We start from the raw sequence: 16,103 nt of genomic DNA, 5'->3' as shown, positions 1-16,103 counted from the left end.
GAGAAAAGTGGAATATGCTTTGGCACTGGATTTTATCTTCTCCTTTCTCTTTCTTAACTGTGGACGAGTTAACTTGTCATGGTTCGCCCCTCCCCAGATGCTGAGGACATGTTTAAATGTGGTCTCTGGCTTTTCCTGAAGTGCTATTGACGTGTTTACGTGTCATTTGCCTCCAACTTATGACTGCTGCGGGCGAATTACTTTCACATCTCAGTGAATAAAAAAGTTTGGAGTGTTTATCATACAACATACGTGCTTCTTTGTGTGCTATCATTTGGAGAAGACTTTGTTTTGATATCTTGAACCGTTTATGTAACATGATTGTTATGAACGTGATACGCGATGCGCAGGGAAGGAAATGTGTGTGTCATGTGCAACCATCTCGTCGGATACAAAAGTAAATAACAAAATGAGATATCATTCTGCTCTCAATTTTAAATAAATTTTCAATATCTTATCTATACTTCATACACTGCAATGTGCGAACTAAAATCAACCATAAGCAAAGTTTATGCAATGTGTTTTTACCTCTGCAAAATCATGTGCAATTCTTTACTTAATTGATGCAGCGCAGTAACTACGACATACAATGAAAACAAATTCAGTCAGTTACCGATCGAAAGTATCAAACTGTAAGATGTGTAAAAATCAAAATTTTGTACCTCATAATTTTTGTAAAATAGGACAAGTATTTCATAGAAGCCAAAAGCCACATCCCAGCAGAGGCACCAGCATTTGGCTAGTAGTACAACCATAAAAAAGCCACCCTGAAGTAATTCTTTAGATGTTGTACTACACTTGGGTACTGTTTCATTTAAGCCATATATTATTGTTAACAGCCTTCAGTTTTGAATGATTACAAGGGTAATCCCAAAAGTAAAGTCTCCTATTTTTTTTATAAGTACATAGACCTGTTTATTTCTACAATGATTTACATCAGTTTACAGCTTGAACATTTAGCTATTTTTTTAAATAATCACCATTTCTGTCGATGCATTTTTGTAGATGCTGTGGCAGTTTTTGTATGCCCATTGTCATCCCAGCTCTCCCCATGCTGAAGAAGGATGCTGCTGCTGGCGTGATTGTTGCTTGGTCCCAGGTGTAAAGTGGTATGCCCAGGTTTCGTCACCAAAGACAATTCAGTCCAGAAAGTTGTCCTGTTCGGGTGCAGGGGCAGTGAAGAAATACACGGGAAGTATCAACTCATTGCCGCATGTGGTCCTCAGTCAGCATACGTGGCACCCATCATGTGCACACCTTCCGATAGTTCAATGTTTCCGTTAAAATTGTGTGAGCGGTGCTTCGGGAAACCTCAGGAACCAACGTGCAGAGATCATCCAGGGTGATCCGCCGATCTTCATGCACGCTTTGCTCAACCTTCAACACTGTCTCCTCAGAAATTGACAGTCTCCTGCTCCTTTGTTCGTTGTGAATTTCGGTCTGACCAGCTGCAAACTGTCTACACCACTTACGAACATTTTTGACATTCATGCACAACTCACCATACACTTCCGTCAATTGGCGATGGATTTCAATAGGTGCTGTGCCCTTTGCTTTCAAAAACTGAATAACTGCAAGCAGTTCGCACTTGGCGGTAACATCCAACAGTAGCTCCTTTTTGAACGACTGCCAAGCCAAGATTGAGCGCCTCAGTGTGGCGTGCGTATGTTAACACACAGTGCGTGAAGCACTCTTCATAACAATGTGTCCAACTGCCACACAAACAGAGTTCTGTACTTATAAAAAAAATAGGAGACCTTACTTTTGGGATTACCCTCATAGTTCCTGCTGTAACCAAATGATTGGTTTCTGCTGTAACCTAATTTGTTGCACTGTATGGATGTAACAGTAAGTATCATTTTAAAAAATAAGACTTACAGATGTGAAAACTTATTTGCATGCACTTAACTTTTACAGATCACTGCAAAATTTAAATGAGTGTGAAAACTCATAAGAGGTGACGTTGCAAATAAATTAAATGTAAAGATAGTTGAAAAGGACAATGAGAAACTTTTCACTGAAAGCTTCCGAATGTGTTTATTGTGTAGGGAGCACATAATTTTGATTGAAAATGTGTTACCCCAGAATTTCTTGTAGCTTCATTTGAAATTTTATCCAGTTTCAACTCTTTTTGTTTTATAAAGAGTTTATTACAAATCTGTCACAGTTGTAGTATATGGATGTTGGCGACTTTTTTCGAATTGACTGGTTCATTATCAAGCGTGATCTACTGAGGCTCCAGCGAAACTGCCTGATCTCAATGACAACCATCTAAAATTGACAATACTTGCAAAACTATTTGCCAAAATATGTGTAATTCACCTGTGACAGATTTGTAACAAACTCTTCATGAAATTTTACCATTTTTACTAACTGAAATGAGGCAGTTACTTAAGGACAACACTGACGTTTCACTGAGGATATGTGTGAGACAATTTCCCCCATTATGAAAATTGTACGTAGAAGTGTACATAGACATCCATCTTAATTTTTTGTATCTACTCGGGCATTAACAAAAGTTTGTAAGACTAAGGATGACCTTTCTTTTTTGATGATGATCTGACACAGTGGTCGCGCTTGCATAGTTAAGTTATGGTATTTTGTCACAGGTTATATTTCACATGAATAATGTTTTCTGGTGTTTGTACTTGTGTCATACACTGTGATCAAAAGTATCCGGACACCTCAAAAACACACGTTTTTCATATTAGCATTGCGCTGCCACCTACTGCCAGGTACCCCAAATCAGTGACCTCAATAGCCATTAGACATTATGAGAGAGCAGAATGGGGCACTTCGCGGAACTCATGGGCTTCGAACGTGGTCAGGTGGTTGGGTGTCACTTGTATCATACGTCTATACGTGAGATTTCCTCACTCCTAAACATCCCTATGTCCACTGTTTCCGATGTGGTAGTGAAGTGGAGACATGAAGGTACACGTACAGCACAAAAGTGTACAGGCTGATCTTGTCTGTTGACTGACAGAGACCACTGGCAGTTGAAGAGGGTCGCAATGGTAGACATCTATCCAGACCAGCATATTGGAATTCCAAACTGCAACAGGATCCACTGCAAGTACTATGAAGCACCTTCTTGCTTCCCACTGTTGGGGATGTCAATTACATCTTTCAACACAATTGAGCACCTGTCCATAATGCACGGCCTGTGACGGAATGGTTACACGACAATAGCATCCCTGTAATGGGCTGGCCTGCACGGAATCCTGACCTGAATCGTATAGAACACCTTTGGGATGTTTCCGGATGGTGACTTCTTCATGCCAAGCCTCACCGACTGTCATTGATACCTCTCCTCAGTGCAGCACTCTGTGAAGAATGGGCTGCCATACCCCAAAAAACCTTCCAGCGCCTGATTGAATGTATGCCTTAGAGAGTGGAAGCTGTGATCAAGGCTAAGGGTGCGATGAACTTGTAAGCCATTTTCAGCCAGGTGTCCGGATGCTTTTGATCACCTAGTGTATATCTTTGAAATTTCTTGAATTTCTATGAGTACACAATAATTTATACATGAGTAATTTTCTAGCACTTACACTAGTGTGTGTTAAATCAGTTTTCCAGTCTTGGTACTACCCATCCTCTCTCTACCCCCCCCCCCCCCCCCCACCCCCCTACCCCTTAGGTTGAACATTTAAATGGCCTCCCATAATCTCCCTATTGTTTCAGTATTTCCAGAACTACAGTAGACACGTATTTCACATGGTTGACAGCAACTGTTGGCAGCAGTACGCTGTTGTGTTAATAAAAAAATCACAGACCCAGAGTTAAGAACTTATGTTTTTGTTATTTTTCATTTTTGTGTTAACTCTCCCAACAGAATTTTGTAAATGTGTATGATTTTGATTGCAGCTGAAGTAAAACGTGTTGGGGATACAGTACTTGGAATGGCCACACAGTGTGTTCAAGCAAAGAATGTGAATAAAACTTCGCCCCAAACTCTGTCTAATTTATGCCTCAAAATAAATGTTAAACTTGGAGGTATTAACAGCATTTTGGTTCCAAGCATTAGGCCGAAAGTGAGTATTAACGGAATTTTTGCATCCAACAGTAGCATGCAGTCACGTATTACAGGTTGTATAAGTTACAGATACATGTACTGTTGGTTAGTCCATATTTTACAGCATTATATTTTACCTGGTATGTTTCCCAGTTGATTTTTTTGTATCCAATAATGCCCTATACCTGGATCAGAATAACAAAATGAATGACAGTTACTGTTTACTGTTGGCAGCTGTTTTTATATCGCTTTGTTACCTCAGCTGCCAGTTTACATGGTCGGTTGCATATGACTTGAGCGGCAAGTAACATAACAATAAAGATTCATTTTCACTGGTTGCATTGTTACTATGTGCTGCAAGCTCATTTTACATGGAAGAATGTCCTAAACTGGTTCCCCAGAAAAGTGATAATACACTGAATGAAAACACCAGCTATTGCTGCCACCATCATTTGTGTGCCTATGCAAACATGAACTTACATCCGCCCATCCCATGCTCGACGGTTAATCACTTTGTTGTTTTGATCATGGTAGAGTGTCACATATGATAACAGTTTGTGTAAGTTACAAATACATGTCTCTTGAGCTAGTCTATATTTTACAGTGTTATATGTTGTCTAGTTTATGTCCTGCAATTATCCACTGCAGCTGTAATTGTTTTTAATATTAGATGATAAGATTTCAAAGACAGTAAAACAAATTTCATAATGATGCAGATCTTCAGAAATGAAAATGTGCACTTCACAAAACGAGTAAACATAGAATTGTATGACTACAATATCAAAAAGTCACAATTAGAATTAATCAGTGTAAGCAAAATCTTGGTTTAACAATTTGTTGGGATATGAAATGGAATGGTATCGTAGGTTCAGTTGTAGGTCAAGCAGGTGGCAGATTTCATTTAATTGGCGGGATATTAGGAAACCGCAGTCAGTCTGCCATTTAGTTTGCTTAGAAACACTATTGTAACTTATTCTAAAATGGTGCTCTGATGTGTGGGTCCCGCCCCCAGTAGGACAGACAGTAGATATTGAAAGTATGTAAAGAAAGGAAGCAGAAATCATCACAGGTTTCTTTGACCCATGGGGGAGTATCAAAATGATGCTGAAAAACTGAACTGGCAGGTGTCTGAAGATACAGACTCCCATGAAAGCCTTTAAGTAAGGAGTCTGGGATTATACTACAACCCCCTACATATTACTCCTGTAGATACTGCAAAGAGAACTACAGAATGCACAGAGGTGGTTGAGCCACCATTCTCTCATGCTCCATATGTGAACGGAAGGGAAAGAAGTCCCTTATAACTGGTACAATGGGAAGTACCCTCTACCATGCACTTGACTGTGGCATGCAGAATACAGATGTAGATGAAGATGAGTTTGATTTTGAAGTGTCCTTTAACCAAGTGGTTTGACAGATGGTATTTAGATCTATGCTTTACAATATGGCAAAACTACATACCTCTTCTGAAAACAAACATCTACACAGCATAACAGAAAGTTTGATACTCGACAGTTCCCAAGATGTGCGCATTAGGACGAAGACAATAGTTGTTGTTGTGGCAAGGAGCAGAGAGAGTAAGTAATGACCCAGTCCCACAAGGCTGGGAGCTTGTAGGCAAGCAAGGTGATGTAATGACATGATCCCATAAGGCAATGAGCTCACGGGCAGTCACTTGCAGATACTGCGAAGTGGTGTCTAGGGACCGGCTGACAGAAATGCAGCATCATGCAGGGTTCACAGCGAAGGCGAGACAATACTTTTGGGGGCAGTGGCAGGCGCTGGAGACCCATAGCGGCTCTTGGTTGGTCAGAGCATGGAGCGGTCAGAGCATGGAGCATAACTGGCCACTGAGGGAGGAGCACTGACCTAATTACATGTCCGGCAGAAGATTGCATGTGCGGATGCTAATAGGTGCCTATGGCTGCCACACTGTGTACCTCGACTTGCATACCATATATTGGCATGGGTAGCACTCCCAGATGCTGTGGCAGCTGCAGGAAGCTTGATAGTAAACAGGTCAGTGACTCTTCTATTGGTAAACATACTGTGAGATGAGGCAAGGGCCATACCTGACCTGCAGATTTTGTTCATAAGTGTGGCGAATGAAAATTCAGGGGCACACCTTGATTACACCTCTCCATCCCGACCACCACCCCCTTAAAAGAGATGGTGTAACTAACTCGGAGAAGTGCAGCACCCAAGAGAGGCACAACACAGCCTCCAGCACAGATTGTCCCATTAATTATAACAAAACAACAAACAATCATCCATTGCGTAAATATGCACCTGAGAAAGTGACCAACGAGTTATGGAATACTGTAATGCAACCTTGCGTCCCACAAACATTGAACAGAACAAAACCTAACATAACATAAAAAGAATCCCAAAACTGATATGAACATCTGAATTAAGAGTGGAAGATACAACTAACAAGACTGCAGAACCATTGACGACTGAGACAAGAATAGAAAAAGCACTTAAACATTTAACAGTAACTTCTGATGAAAAAGGTCAGGTGCAAGCAGGGCTTGTGACACAATTTCCTTCCAGGTGCAATGTTAGGTCCAGAACAACACGTAATGGGACCAGTGGTGCCACGAAGGGGGGTGGGGGTGGGGGGGGGGGGGGTGTTCAGTGAGATTTCCAGCAGGGCCAGTGGGAGTGGCCATGGTGGCGCCAGTGGGGACAGCCAAGCTGATAATGGAGGCAGCAACATCAGAATCATCGAGAGGGTCAGCCGTGACAGGGCCAGCGACCACTATACTGACGAGAGACCTGACATCAGCATCAACTAGGTGGCAATGTCAAGAGGGCCGACTGTGGCAGGGCCGGTGATGACTGGACAGATGAGAATGCCAGCATCATCAATGACAGGGTTAGCGATGAATGGAGGACCGGCTGTAACAGGGCCAGCGCCGACGTCTTTGACAACAGGGTTAGCAATGAAAGGATTGATGCTGATAGGGTTGGTGCCTGACGGCGTCGCTTGCAAGGGCTGGACTGGGAGCAGAGAGACTGTTTCATGTGCACAGAACTGTACGGCAGCAGAGTACCACATGGCATGACTACATTGCAACCAACTTGACTGAAGGTAGCCCAGCTGTACACATACAAAATTCTTGAATGCCCAGTCTGGACACTGGAGGGAACATTGTTTGTCAGTAACCAGGAAACTGGCTTGTGCACACTTTGGCCAGAGGGGACTGTCACTACTGAAATGCGCATTGTAACTTTTCCACTGGTAAATCAATGTCTATGCCCTGTGTACGGGAACCTGGGCTGGGAGGGACCTCTGGATCGAGGGGGGGGGGGCCTCCAAATCTTGAGGGTCCAGGCCAGTTTTAATCAAAAGCCAAAAAAGGCCAAGATATGTTCAGTAAATAAAAAGCAGTTTGGAGTACAAAGCCCCATATGTATTCAAAATACAAATGTACGTAGGTACCTACCTACCTACTTACTAATAATTCTACAATGGCAACTGTGAATGGGTGTTTTCAGAATTCTTAAAATTTTTGTAAAGTTTTGCATGAAATCTAAAAACTGTTGAATGATAACCAGTTGTCTGCTAGACACAATTATTCTACATGAAACTCTATTCCATACCTATGCCATGTACACAGTACAGTTTAAAAATATGCACGTAAGTGCAGTGAAGAGCTTACAGGTGATTATCAATTTTTTAACTAAGTATTACATTCAAAAAATTACTTTTTCAAAGGTTATACATAATTATTATACAGGGTGTCCCAGGACGAATGACCAGTATACAGGTATATGACAGGGAGAATCATTTGTACCATTAAATTCTAGTAAGCATGAGCACTTGTTCACCTTTGACACTGTGAAACAAAAGTCTTCTACTGCAAGCCCTTTATGTGCCATCTTGTGAGAGGTGATAGTATAGATCAAAATTTAAAAAAGGTACAGTAAACATGGGCTCTAAAGTGGATACTAAGAGCTATGAGCACTTGTTCACCTTCGCTGCTGTGAAACATGGTTCTTCCACTGAACTCTAGTCCTCATAGCTCTTAAGGTATGCATTTCAGAGCCCATGTTTGCTAGAGTTTTGCTTCAAATGATTGTACCTGTCATAACCCTGAACATTGGTCATTTCTCCTGGGACACCCTGTGTAGTTTATTTTATGAATATGAAAATCTGATTAGATGAACCAGAGCAGAGTCATCTAGATTGAAGCAATGATTTTTACCAACTGTAGTATCAAGATCAGCTTTTAGTCGTATAGATTTTATATACCAGAACCAACCAAGGTTTTACTCATTTGAACAAGACCATCAACAAAGAAGATGAATTTTATTTTTTTTTTTTTTTTTTTTTTTTTCTGCCAGTTATTCACCTCCGAGGATGATAGCAACAAAAATATATTTATTTTTGGCTTCTGTCATTGGTGGAAATCAAATCCATAGCCTTAAACGTATGGAACACTGCCTGAACATCCATTTATAAAACCATTAACAAAGATAATCAGAAGATTGGTAATGATGAGACTCAGAACTGGAGAATAATTTTTCATCGCCTTTTAGATCATACACTATTTTCAGTCCAGCAGAACATTTCCTGCATTCATCATGAAGACATTTGATGGGAAAACAGAGGAAATTTCTGAGAATTGATGCAGTTGATGGCAAAATATGATCCAGTCTAGTATTGAGCTGGAAAAAGATGGGCTGGACATTGTGTTGTGCAGGGTTCAAAGCTATGACAATGCTGCATCAGGGTCAGGTGTACACTGAGGAGTACAACAAAAAAATCAAGAAGTAAATCCGAAAGTTCTGTTCAGTCCATGTTCTAATCATTTCTTGAATCTTTGTGAAGTTCATGTGTCGTCTTGTACATGGAGACGGGAATTCCTTGTAGAAAAAAGGAAAAAGTTTGTAACTACTGTTTGATACTTGCTGGACTGCTCATTAGAATTCAGTTAAAGTCATAAAAGAAAATGTGAGCACTTTGAATACTACATCCACAGCAAGCTTGCTTGTCCCAATATGTGATTTCACTATCTACATATACAACACTATTTACAACAGTCTGCCAACACTGGGCTAACTTCTTTCGAATTCGCAATTGTAGAAATTGTGTGGTTTTGAGCCAAAGAACTCAGCAAGCCATGTTTGGAGCATATTTTCATTTGAAAAGGAGTTCCTGGAAGGTTTTTAGAGAGTGGAAAAGATGAAAACCTGAGGGTGAAAGATCAGCTGAATAAGATGGTTGCAGAATGACTTCCCAACCCAACTCCTGTACAGAGTTTTTTTTTTTTTTTTTTTTTTTTTTTTGCGAGTGTAGCAGACTGTGGGTGGGCGTTATCGGGGAATAGCATCACTTCACGCACTCTTGTATGTGTAAGACATCTCAGTTGTTGACTATAAATGTCAGCAATGATAGTTACACCTTTGGGAAGCAATTTGTAGTACACGACACCATTGCTATTCCACCACATACATAACATTATCTTTTGTCAATACACACAGGTCTTTGTAAGGGGTGTTGCTACCTTGTTTGGGCTCAGCCATTCCTTTCTTTTCCTTATTCTTGTATAAAGACACCGTCTCTCATCACTAGTAACAGTACAGGATAGAAATGGTAGGCATTGTTCACTACCCAATTGATGACAAGCAAGCAGAGATGCACATATGGCCACCCACTGATTTCTGTGATTTTGACTACATCCACAGCAAGCTCGCTTGTCCCAATACATGATTTCACTATCTACATATACAACACTATTTACAACTTCTTCACTATTTACAACAGTCTGCCAACACTGGCCTAACTTCTTTCGAATTCGCACAGACCCAACTTCTGAACCTCCCCACATTGCGTGCAGATATTGTAGTTGTGGAATGACCACAGTTTACATCTATATCCACATGGCTACTCTGCAAATCACACTTAAGGACTTGGTAGAGGTTCATTGAATTATCTTCACAATAATTCTCTGTTATCCCACTCTCAAACAGCATGTGGAAAAACGAACACCTATATCTTTCTGCGCGAGCTCTGATTTCCCTATTTTATTATGGTGATTGTTTCTCCCTACATAGGTCAGCATAAAATTTTATGTTCAGGGGAGTAAGTTGAGTGATTAAAATTTTGTGAGAAGATCTTGCCGCAACAAGAAACACCTTTGCTTTAATGAGGTCAACACCAAATCTTGTATCATGACTATGGCACTTACTCTCCTATTTCTCAGTAATACAAAAATGCCCTTCTTTGAACTTTCTCGATGTACTCCGTTAATCCTATCTGGTAAGGATCCCACTCCACACAGCAGTACTCCAAATGATGATGGACAAGTGTAGTGTTGGCAATCCTGTAGAAGATCTGTGCTTCTTCTAAGTCGTTCGCCAATAAAACACAGTCATTGGTTTGCCTCCTTTACATTTTCTATTTTTTCTTTCAATTTAAGTTGTTGGTAATTGTAATTTCTAGGTATTTAATTGAATTTACGGCCTTGAGAGTTGATTGATTTATCATGTAACCGAAGTTTAATGGATTCCTTTTTGCATTCATGCAGTTGGCCTCATTATTTTGAGTCAATTGCCAATTTTCGTGCCAAACAGAGATCTTGGCTAAATCGTTTTGCAGTTCGTTTTAATCTTCTGATGACTTTACTCGATCGATGTTTGTTTTGGTTAGAACAGCTCAGTGTCGGTTTGACCACCAGCGACAGTGCACCACAAGTTCCTGCTGCTAATAAGGCAAGTTCACCATTCATTTATCACATATTTTTACAAGCTTCAAACTGGAGACTTCAATAATGGATAGGAACTGTGATTGCTGTGTACAGATGCAAGCTGAGTTGTTGACTCTTCGCTCACAGCTCCAGGCTGTGTTGGCGTCCATCACACAGCTTGAGGCTGCTGCCAAGGGGCATCACTGTGGGGGGTCGGATGTGGGTATGCGAGGGACATCAAGCATGTCCCATGTGTCCTCCGATCGGTCCACTGCTGTGACTGCCCCGGGTATTGCCTGCACTGAAGTTTAGTCCTCACCCGTGGTCGAGTGGGGGATCATTCCAAAGTCTGGCAGGCAGCGAAAGACTTTCCGAGGGGCTGATCGCAGGGCCTCCCCGGTTCGTTTGCCAAACAGGTTTCGGGTGTTATCTGTGGCTGATGAGGTCTCTGATCTGGATGCAGTCATCCATCCTGTTCCAGAGGAAGCTTCTTGGCCTGCGAGGTCTGGGCATTCACAGAGGGTGGGTTTGCTGGTGGTTGGGATCTCCCAACATTAAGCGCGTAATGGGGTCCCCTAGGACCATGGCTGCCAATGAGGGGAAGGAAGCCAGTGTGCTCTCTGTGTGCATACTGGAGGCAGTCATTCCGGATGTGGGAAGGGTGCTTCCAGATGCCATGAAGAGTACAGGGTGCAGCCAACTGCAGGTGGTGCCCCATGTCGATACCAACAATGTGTGTAGCTTTGGAGAACTGCAAATTGGCATTATGAGTAGGCATGTATACCTCTAATCGGTGCTTGACTTTAAAAAGAAGAAGAGGGGGGGGGGGGGGGGGGAGAGATATTTTGGTGCTGTGACCTACCGGGGAAGGGGGGGGGGGATATTGTGTTTATTTGGACTTTAAAAGTCTCAGAACTTTATTATAACGCTTTTTTTCATCAGAGGTACTGCTGCGTACCACCACGAATGCTATGATTGGTTTTATTTTAGTCTTAAAATGTTCTTCTTTTATACAAAATTACTCCCAGTTCATTAAAATGCCTGTAAAATAATGGAGATGCTATTTTCTGAAGCATTGTATTCACAGCTGTGAGGTTTTGTAAAGGGGCTTCTTGTCAGGCTGATCTTATTTCTCTATAATGACAAGAGATCCATTTTAAAACAGTGATATTGATTGCTTTTAGCGGTATTATGGATTACTCTTGGATTCAGACAACTTTGAAGTCATCACAAACATGTACAAAATGAAGTAAATTATTATAATAGACTAAAAACGAAAATGTATATTTGTGACATCATCAAACTCTCTTTCTTGTGCTGACAATTTCATTTCTCTGACAAGAAGACCTTTTTCACTTTCTGTCTGACACAGGTAGACAGCAATGCTATGAACATTCACATTGATCAATGAGGGAAAAGAAAGCAATGTTGGTTGAACTAGCTCATGACACAGAATTATCGATTCAGAAAAAAGTTTGTCAATTATTGTCTGAATGTGTAGACCGATTTATCCAAGAATAGTCATGAAGGAAATCACCAAAATTTTTGCTTGAAGCTTCCAGTGACACACTGGCTGTAGCACTGAAGAATCTAGTAGAAATTTACAATGAGTTTGATAAGAAGTAAGTGATGCAAGAAATAAAGTTATCATAGGTGTCTACACGAGTCGATACAAGTGTGGGTGTTGCTGCTAGACGAATAGCCCAAGCAATCCTTCAGTTTATGACTGAATGGAACTTCAGTGAATCATTACCCTGTACATAACTTATAATTCAGTACTTTTTGTGTCTGTCACATCATGCGAGAAAAGTTTTTCTCAACTGAAGCTAATAAAAAGTTATCTTTAAAGTTAGGAAATGGGCAGATTAACTAGTTGTTACTGATTCATTAGAGAACAAATATAAGTGTCAAATGAAATAGATTTCAGTGACGTTATTGGGAATTTCAGTAAAATAAAGGCACAGAAACATGTACCATATTAATATCAATAACGTTTATCAAGTACTAAGATTATGAAACTGGTGTTACAAGTACATAAGCATTGTTTCCAAACATATAAAATAAAGGAAATAGTCTTATGCTATTCTTTATTATTTTTTTGCACTCTTGTGTGATGGTTGCTGTGCTAAATGCTGATTTGTATTCTTAGTTTCTCACCAATGTCTTTAAGTTTGTATATTACAACAACGAGAGCATATAGTACACGAATTAAAAATGCTTTATATTTGTGTCAACCATTATGTCTATATTATTCGTTTTCTATGAAATGTACAGTACAAATACATCAATTCCTAAGCAGGTCAGGTGGCCTTATTTAATTTCACCAAAGCAGGCTTAGTCCATCACTGCAATTGTGTGATATTTTTACTTAATTTTTTTTAACCATAATTCAAAAATGTGAGTCATTTGTGGAAAAGTGGTAGACACACTGACAAGATTTTAGATTAAGACTTGGAGTGCTAGTACAGTTTTTACTGATCAGTTGGTATTGTGTTATCTGCATAAAATCAAGATTTGAGTTTCAATCTGGATACAGCATATTTTACTCTGTCGGGATGGCTTATTATATATACCTTAATTTAGATAGCAGTGGAGAACAGAATTGCCTAATTTATCATATCACACAGTATACCTGTTTCCGTCTTTGATTTAAACCTGCCCTTAGTGGCTAGGCCTATTGATGCTAAGTATAAGTTAATATTTGTCTCATGTATTGTTAATGTAACCCGGCCATATTTATTGCTTATATGTATTAACTGCTACATCTATTGTTAATGTAACCTCCTGGTCATATGTATTGCATATATGTATTAACTACTCTGATGTTATGAAAGGATATCTGATAAGTTTAGTCACTTCTAAATATATTTGTCTACATTTTAGTCTATTACTTTTTTCTTCATTCAGAAATAAGTCTATACATTTTGCAACAACACAATGTGTGTTACTCTATAAAGATGTTTACTAATGTTATGTTTGTAGTTGTTTGTTCATTCAAACATATTGATCATGTTTGCTGTTCCAGCAAACTGTGTGCTTCTCTCTGACCAGGAAACATGTTCTTATAGTTGAGCACCACTTTTTATCGCCTCTTATTCTGTATTGCATTTAGGTTTTCTTTCCACAGAAACATAAATTCTATTCTGGCACTACCACAGTGTAAACTGGAATTGCTTTCAAATTGACGCAGATACTGCCTTTGCAATGGAAGGAGCATTCTGATCAGCATCATGTTTATTTTTCATAAAAGGAGCAGTATTGTCTTGTTATTTTTTGTCGTATTTTTTTTTTCATTTGTAGTCTAAAGTGAGTAGTAAAAATAGTCAGTGAAGGTGTGGGAATTTTAGTCTTTTGGACAACTATTATCAGTTATACTAGTGGAATCAGTGTTTTCTTATCCTCACCCTCGTCCCACCTCTAACTCTGTGAAGTTTGATTGTTCAGTAATTTTTGAACGTTATAATAATTTTTAAGCTATAGTTATGATTTACTTGGTAGGACAGCTTGAATTACAGAGACAATGTTTCATAATGTATTTGCAGGTGTTCAATGAGCCAGTAATATTTTTGGGTGCAGATGTCACCCATCCTCCTGCAGGTGATAACAAGAAACCTTCTATAGCAGCTGTTGTAGGTTCAATGGATGCTCACCCTTCAAGATATGCAGCAACAGTTAGAGTCCAGCAACACCGCCAGGAAATCATCCAAGAACTGAGCAGTATGGTCAGGTTAGGACTGTCTTCTTTTTTGGATTATCTTCTTGTTTGAACAATTAAATATAGCAGAGTGCTTTGTTGTGCACCTTAGCAGTGAGAAAAAGTAAATAATTTTGTGTGCTGTTGAACAGATAGTTATTTTCATTTTTATAGGGGTTCTAAAATTGCCGATTCTTCGAAATTTGTGTTAATGTAGGAATAGATACATAATTACACCCCTCGCGACCTGATTCTACATGCATCAGATATTGTATGATGTGTATTTTAAAAGTAAATTCCATTTGTTTATATTGGTTGGCAGTTCAGAACAAAGTTGTGTGACTGCACTGCCATCTATTGATTGTTCATAAAGCCACAAGTCTTTACTTCAGTAGTCATTTGACTGTGGGTAGAAGTGTACACAATGATGAAAATTGTTGTTCCCACAGTTAAAAAGTGCAGGTTGTAATTTGTGCAAAAGGATGTACAGAACCTCCGGTTCATCGGAAGTTGTGCCTAATTTACAGATTATACGGATATAATAAACACATTTACAGGCCCCATTACTAAACACACAACCTAAGTTCTGTTGTTGATTTTCCCACCAGAGCTGTACAGGAAGGCATATTATTGTACCTGGATCAGTATAACAAAATGAGGTTCAAATGGCTCTGAGCACTATGCGACTTAACTTCTGAGGTCATCAGTCGCCTAGAATTTAGAACTAATTAAACCTAACTAACCTAAGGACATCACACACAACCATGCCCGAGGCAGGATTCGAACCTGCGACCGTAGCGGTCGCTTGGCTCCAGACTGTAGCACCTAGAACCACACGGCCACTCCGGCCGGCAACAAAATGAGGAACAGAGAGTTGTTTAAAGGACAGCTACTACAGCATGATCAAATTAGAGCGCATCAGTGTGCTATCTGTTGTCACGTCGCTCTGCTACCTCAAATGCCAGTTGCTAGTCAGTTGCAATCAGCATTTGGTAACCTGACTTTCTGGATTTGTTTTCATTGTTTACATTATTTCTGTGCCCAGTGTGTTCATTTAACACAGAAGAATGCCCTTAACTAGTTGCAAAAGGCACAGAAAAATAGTAAAACTGTTATACCTTGCTAATTGAGCCCAGCAATGCACACTTACGGGCAGTGTGTGAATGTATTCAGAATGGAACTGCTCAGTTGGTCGCTTTATTCCAGTAACAATTGTAGTCAACTCTTTGAGAGATCTTTAATCCAGTGCACCATTTAAACTAAATATTTTTGTAGAATGTAAGTGTAAACATGAAAAAAAATATGGGCCTTCAGTATCAACATGACATCTAATTAGTTTCAATCTAACCTATGCCTTGGTCTGCGCAGCAGATCATGCTCCCTCTGCAAATGTCATTCACAAAATGATAAAAAGAGTATTGAATAAATGTTGAAATAAACATTCTCAGTGTTCTGTTTTACTGCCGGAAACACTTGTGTGACATTATGCATCCTTTGATATGTCTGACAGGAAAATAAACAAAGCAACCATTATTTTGGTATACATGTTTGTGAAGCTAAAGTGCCATATTTGGTGATTATTTATATCTGTATAGAACAGAAAATTCACTGTCTAGTTGATACACCATTTTAAAGATCTCCCCCAAACTCCATCAGTTTTGGTTTTATTTGTTGCACAAAAATATCGAGAAATCTGACA

At 39.8% G+C, this 16,103-nt stretch overlaps 1 protein-coding gene across 2 annotated transcripts in view; it reads left to right on the top strand.

Annotated features, from left to right (window-relative positions):
• Positions 1–16,103, top strand: part of LOC126485162 (protein argonaute-2) — a gene marked incomplete in the record, with an annotated part of 212,790 nt that overhangs the window by 154,452 nt on the left and 42,235 nt on the right. For both annotated transcript variants that reach the window (XM_050108838.1, XM_050108847.1), the window contains 2 exon segments: positions 3,868–4,034; positions 14,253–14,437. In XM_050108838.1, the coding sequence (XP_049964795.1) occupies positions 3,868–4,034; positions 14,253–14,437 (352 nt within the window).

Source organism: Schistocerca serialis, chromosome 1 (genome assembly GCF_023864345.2).
Source record: "Schistocerca serialis cubense isolate TAMUIC-IGC-003099 chromosome 1, iqSchSeri2.2, whole genome shotgun sequence".
In the NCBI taxonomy this organism is placed as follows: Eukaryota; Metazoa; Arthropoda; class Insecta; order Orthoptera; family Acrididae; genus Schistocerca; species Schistocerca serialis.
This window is presented reverse-complemented; position numbering and strand designations above follow the sequence as displayed.